Source organism: Podarcis liolepis, assembly GCF_965112155.1.
Source record: "Podarcis liolepis genome assembly, chromosome: 12".
NCBI classification, from domain to species: Eukaryota; Metazoa; Chordata; class Lepidosauria; order Squamata; family Lacertidae; genus Podarcis; species Podarcis liolepis.
Genome location: NC_139563.1, coordinates 46,453,299 through 46,460,123, shown reverse-complemented (window position 1 = coordinate 46,460,123; position 6,825 = coordinate 46,453,299). Strand labels below are relative to the sequence as shown.

At 45.1% G+C, this 6,825-nt stretch overlaps 1 protein-coding gene across 1 annotated transcript in view; it reads right to left on the bottom strand.

Annotated features, from left to right (window-relative positions):
- Positions 1-6,825, bottom strand: part of LOC310690351 (collagen alpha-4(VI) chain-like) — a 95,717-nt gene that overhangs the window by 56,818 nt on the left and 32,074 nt on the right. Inside the window, exon 11 of the mRNA XM_083469110.1 lies at positions 6,010-6,585. Coding sequence (XP_083325236.1) covers positions 6,010-6,585 — 576 coding nt within the window. The remainder of the gene's footprint in view (positions 1-6,009; positions 6,586-6,825) is intronic.

The window sequence follows — 6,825 nt, the reverse complement described above, 5'->3', positions numbered from 1 at the left end:
CTCAGCCTGACCTTCCTCGCAGGGCTGTTGTGGAGGTTAAATGAGGAGGGGGAGAGGACCACACGTGCCACCTTGAGCTCCTAAGCTGGGATATAAATGAAATAAAGGAACAGAAAATCTAGTGCCGATACTACTGCCAAAGTAGTATCAGGCTGGATCTGTGCTGATCTTATAGAACATCATATTGCATAGTGTTTGGAACACTGAATAGCAGCTTTCCATTGCTCTGCAGCGCCCTCTGGTGTCACGTTTTAATAACCCATTTTTAATGTTATAAATGACAAGTGTAGATCCGCCTTCAATGAGATGTTCTTCACCATCTGTAACTGTTAAGTTGTGGGTGAGCATATCAGACGACACAGCGATTCTTCAAACAGCTCTTGTTTATTCACAGGCCAGAACAGAACTGAACTGAAGGGTTCAGCCAGCCTGTTTATACAGAGCTCCACTACAATGCAACAGTAACCATTTTCTGTAACTATCCAATCACTGAACATCACTTTCAATCCCTTATTTGCATATGTGGACCTGAGTGAAAACTATCTACAGTATCCCCCTGCTGGCCCAGGGTGAGAACTTCAGTACATAACAGTGACTGTGTTGGCTTTCTGCACAGATCCACCAGTTGTGGGCTCCAGCATGGATCAAAACAAAACAAAAGACTCTGCTGCACGTACTGGTTCAGTTTCCAGATCCTTAACGAAACAAAACCCATGCTTGCCTAGAGCAACATCTAACGCTTACAAAGTCCACATAGTGAACCAGGCCAAGCTGTGCGTGCATCATGTTTCTTGGTGGTGACATTTTCAATACAGCTGTAATTTATCTCTCTCTTTTGTGGCAGCACGGATCATACGGAGCAATGGAGCATCTGCAGGAGCTTGCTTTAAAATTTGAGTCAGAGTCTTCATCTCTGATCTACCCACCTCTCTCTGCACAAAAACTCCCTTTCTCCCCACTGTCCACCAGGGTGGTGCAAACCGCCCCTCTTGCTCTCTGACCCACCCGTCGTCGTCCCCACCTGGGCAAAAGTTATCCCTATCCCTGCTCAATTCTCTTCTGAGGTGTTAACTTATAATGCTAAAACTATAATGCATTACTGAACATTTCAGCTGCTGAGCTCATCCATGTGCTTAAATGAAGCATAATTCTGTCAATGTTTCAACACATTAGAATAAAATGCCACATAAAAGACTATTGTCACACTTTGTTGTTGAGTCGTTTATTCGTGTCCGACTCTTCGTGACCCCATGGACCAGAGCATGCCAGGCACTCCTGTATTCCACTGCCTCCCACAGTTTGGTCAAACTCATGTTAGTAGCATCTTGTCCTCTGTTGTCCCCTTCTCCTTGTGCCCTCAGTCTTTCCCAACATCAGGGTCTTTTCTCTTCTCATGAGGTGGCCAAAGTATTGGAGCCTCAGCTATTTTCCCACAATTATTTAGATTTTTAAAGGTAGAAACAGTGCTAGCAATTTTGAAATCTTGTTTTCCCTCACAAATGTTTTATCACACCTTCTCCAAACTTTAGGGTTAAATTAGGCCTTATTCTTATTTTTTTAGATGAATTTGGTCTATGGGTACTAAAAGCTGATTCAAAACTCTGGTTTCTCTGCAGAAACTGCAACCCCACCTCTCTCGCTCTCTGTGACCCACCCTCTGCCCACGCAAAAACTCCCTCAAACTTCTCCCGGCCCCACCCCACCCTCTGCTCTCATATTGTGATAACTCTCGCTCTCAGCTCCCCTCCTCATAGCGCCCCCTCTGCCCGCACAAACTCACACTCAGGCTCTTGCTTGCCTCGTCGCACTGGACCCAGCCTCTGCCCGGGCAATTTGAAGAGGAGGAGGAGCTTGGATAGGTCTTGTTTGCGGTCTAAACAGGGCAGGGGACACTTTTCTCCCCCTAAAAAGGACCATCATATTTTTATAAAGACGGGCAACAACCCTATGTGTGACTACCCACCATCTTTGGGGCACGGGTGGATTAGGGTTAATTCTGCTATGCAGAATAATTCCACTTTTCCTGGGTAACTCCATCAGAGAGAGCAAATATCCTTGCTGCAACGTTTGGTTAGGAAATAGAGCTTTGAATGCTTCATTTTTGGTCTGGTTGTTTATCCTGGTATCCTTGCATTCCTTATTTGCAAAGGAAAGATCCCATTCTGTATATCTCAGGAGCACAAGACAAGGCTGCTGTTTAAAGGCCGTATCAAGTATTCCTTCCCCAAACTGGATCTGTGTACATCCCTCCTATTTCATGATACGTTAAATGGCCACTCTGACCGGAACATAGAATTGTGTTTTAATTTGGAAGGGCAGGGGAGAACAATAAAATTGTGGTTGTGTAGGAATCTTCTGTCGAAGGAGACCAGAAGAGAGAGAGAGTGTGAGAAGCATTTACAGTCCTTGTCGTACCAAAAGTAATCAGATGCAATCGGACTAGCTCTGCTCCAAAGAAACAAGTTCAAGATTAGATCTCTGGCTGCCGCTGCTTCAGCACTTCTTCTAACTACAAACTTAGGCCTGGAAGGAAGTTATTAGCCTCTAGATGAAATGAGACTCTCTGGGCCACTGGAGCAGAATGTCAAAGACCAGATTGAATTGCTGTAGTTTTGGCTTTGAGTTGCCTTCTTTGTGGAACGGGAATTAACCCATCCTTGGCCATTTCACACATTTTTCTTCAAAGAAAATGTTTGCCACCCACTTGCAGTACCAATTCTGCCGCCGCCCCCTCAAAAAAAATGAAATCATATTGGTTATGTCAGGGCTTTTTTTCAGCAGGAACTGAGCGCCTCTCAGGTGGGCACCGTTGCCATTACAATGGTACCTTGGTTCTTGAACGTAATCCGTTCTGGAAGTCCGAAATGTTCAAAAACCAAGGCATGGCTTCCGACTGGCGCAGGCGCCCCGGAAACAATTGCCGACAGCCGCATCAGATGTTTGGCTTCCGAAAAATGTTTGAAAACCAGAACACTTACTTCCAGGTTTTCGACGTTCAGGAGCCGAAATGTTCAAGTACTAAGGCGTTCGAGAACCAAGGTTCCACTGTATTAGAAAACAATGGAGGTGTTTGTGGTGAACTCTGCAACCTCTTTTTCTAGAAAAATAGCACTGGGTGTTATAATGTTTAAAAGTCCACTCTGGACTCAGCTATGCAGCTGCAAATAAAATGTTTTAAGTGTGTTTTACGTGCAATATACAATGTGACAGTAGATGGCGATGATGAGCCTTATGGAAAATTCAACGTATTTTTTAAAAACGCTTTTTGGAAAAGCATTTTCAGAACAGTTTTTATATTTGTCTAGATTCCATCTCTATGTTTTCCTACCAGTTCGAAAATAGTGGAATCTAGAAAAGTTTCAGCCCAGGTTTTATTTAAGATTCAGAGTCTCTCTCTCACTCTCTCACTCTCACTCTCACTCTCACTCTCACTCTCACTCTCACTCTCCACAAACTAGACCAGATAAGTCAGTCAAACGACAATATATTGAGTCAATATACTATTTTGATACTAATATAGTTATAAAAGCTAGAGGGAGTGGGTGGCGCTGTGGTCTAAACCACTGAGCCTCTTGGGCTTGCTGATCGGAAGGTCGGCAGTTCGAATCCACACAACGGGGTGAGCTCCCGTTGCTTTGTCCCAGCTCCTGCCAACCAAGCAGTTCGAAAGCATGCCAGCGCAAGTGGATAAAAAGGTACTGCTGAGGCGGGAATGTAAACAGTGTTTTTGTGTGCTCTGGTTTCTGTCACGGTGTCCCGTTGCGCCAGAAGCGGTTTAATCATGCTGGCCACATGACTTGGAAAGTTGTCTGCGGACAAACTCCAGCTCCCTTGGCCTGAAAGAGAGATGAGCGCCGCAACCCCATAATCGCCTTTGACTGGCCTTAACCGTCCAGGGGTCCTTTACCTTTACCTATAATAAAGCCATACTCTACTCAGACCATTCACCTGCGTCTTCCTCAGTCCCATAAGAACCCTATGAGTATTTATTTAGACAGGAAAGTCTGGGTACTTGCTAATTCCAAGCTACATAAGGATAGATAAGAACAAGGAACAGCCCAACTTTGTTGGGTCAAAGGCCCATCTAGGCTAACAGCCTGAACCACTGTTAGCAAGAAAGGCTGCCTTACCCTCAACTGCCCCAGAGAGCCAGTGCTGAAGGGATTTGATTTGGGTTTGGGGAATAGAGTGGAACACCGCCAGACCTCCTTCTGCCTCGTGACGTCACGCATGCATACCCAGCCCCCCCAGCCCCCCCAAAAAGTTGGGCAGAAACCATCCCCTGTGACCCTGATATTACTTTTCTATTTTTATTTTGTTGTAACCCACTGTGGGATCTTACGGTAAAGGATTGGAAAGAAATCCAAGTATTAAAAATGACAGTGATAATATGCAGACCGCTAAGAGGGGCTGTGGAACCATTCTGCAATTCCTTTTTAGCAGGTCCTTAGTCCCCAGGCCAGTTAAGGCTTCGCGGCTTCTTTCTGCACATCTGTTTCTCAAACATCTGGACTGTACAAATGCTTAGAAACGTTTTGCTTGCGACAGGCTGTATTCATCATGGCTCCAAGGTTCCAGCCAAACATCTTTCAGGTTAAAGAGAGGGAAAGATTCCTAACCGAAGAACTGCCCAGCTTCTTTCTGAAACTCCTGCAGATTCAAAACCTGTTTTATCAATGGCTTGGGTCATTTCTTCCATCCCTTTCTTTGCACACCAGACATAAATCGGCCTGATTTGAGCTGTCATCATTCTCTGAACAGAAATAGGAAGCTCATAGAATCATAGAATCATAGAGTTGGAAGAGACCACAAGGGCCATCGAGTCCAACCCCCTGCCAAGCAAGAAACACCATCAGAGCACTCCTGACATATGGTTGTCAAGCCTCTGCTTAAAGACCTCCAAAGAAAGGAGACTCCACCACACTCCTTGGCAGCAAATTCCACTGTCGAACAGCTCTTACTGTCAGGAAGTTCTTCCTAATGTTTAGGTGGACTCTTCTTTCTTGTCGTTTGGATCCATTGCTCCGTGTCCGCTTCTCTGGAGCAGCAGAAAACAACCTTTCTCCCTCCTCTATGTGACATCCTTTTATATATTTGAACATGGCTATCATATCACCCCTTAACCTCCTCTTCTCCAGGCTAAACATGCCCAGCTCCCTTAGCCGTTCCTCATAAGGCATCGTTTCCAAGCCTTTGACCATTTTGGTTGCCCTCCTCTGGACACGTTCCAGTTTGTCAGTGTCCTTCTTGAATTGTGGTGCCCAGAACTGGACACAGTACTCCAGGTGAGGTCTGACCAGAGCAGAATACAGTGGCACTATTACTTCCCTTGATCTAGATAAGCTCAGATTGTCATCCCGCACAGCAAACATGGGGTTGAAGCCTGATTCTGCTATCCCAATTTTAATCTACCGAAACTGTTTCAGAAGTCACTCCTGTGAGGAACATGGCCACGTCCGGGCAGAATTTGTACACATGTCTACTTGCAACTTATTTATTTATACGTTTATATCCCACCTTGTTCTTCAAGGAGCTCAATACATAGTCCTCCCCCCCCCCTCATTCAAATCCCACAACAACTGTGAGGAAAGTTAGGCCCCGTTGTCATGGGAACCCAAAAGGCAGGTGCCTGCTCTGCCTATTTGATAATCCAGCACTGCTGTTAATGGTGAATAATGGCCAACATTCCTGTGCTAGAAAGAAAGTACCGTATTTTTCGCTCTATAAGATGCACCAGACCATAAGACGCACCCAGTTTTTGGAGGAGGAAAACAAGAAAAAAAATATTCTGAATCTCAGAAGCCAGAACAACAAGAGGGATCGCTGCACAGCGAAAGCAGCAATCCCTCTTGCTGTTCTGGCTTCTGGGATAGCTGCGCAGCCTGCATTGGCTCCATAAGACGCACCCACATTTCCCCTTACTTTTTAGGAGGGAAAACGTGAGTCTTATAGAGCAAAAACTACGGTATACATAAAACACACACACACACAAAATTGCTGAAAACTTACCCCGCCTAGGCAGGTCTCCAGGTTTGCAGACCTCTTTGACAATTTTCCTTTCAATGGTTTGCAACACTTCAAAGTTCTGCACCACAAACACTCTTCGAGCATCGCCAGCGATTCGAACCAACTCAAAAGAATTGGTTGTCCCTATTCCTATAGCAAAAATGTGGATCCCGTCGTTTCTCAGGGCAGCAGCCGCCTCGTCCACAGAGTCATTGGACTTCCCATCGGTGATGACAATTAGCGACTGCAGGACATCTTTGTTTTTACGGCCTCCGTTGATGGGTTCGAAAAAGCTCTTGACAAACCTCAAGCCCTTGCCAGTGTAGGTGCTGGCTTTTAACTGGGTGATGTTGTCAATTTTCTCCTTGATAGCAACGTCGGTGTCAAACTCGTTGAGATAAAATTCTTTCTGGGGATTTTTGCTGTACTGGGCCACCCCAATCCGGACTTTGTCCTGAGCGATGATGAAGCTGTCTACGATTTCCTTCATAAATGTCTTCATTGTAGAGAAATTCTTTGGCGATATGCTTGCGGAACTGTCAATCAAAAAGACAAGGTCGGCCTCTTCGGTGCCACAAGCTGCAGAGGGGAGAAAAACCCAATTTGCTTGTGAGAAATGAGTCTATGCTGTGCTAAAGTCATGGTTAGACTCAGACTGAAATTTTTGATGTGTTGACCTTTCATTTAATCTCCTTGTCCTGCTTTTAGTTTTTATCCTCAGTAAACAGGCGTCAGAAATCAGAAAATCACAAGAAATTGGTTAGCCTCATGTCTTTAGAAGCTATAGGCTTATTAAGTTAGTTATTACTTTTATCCCAA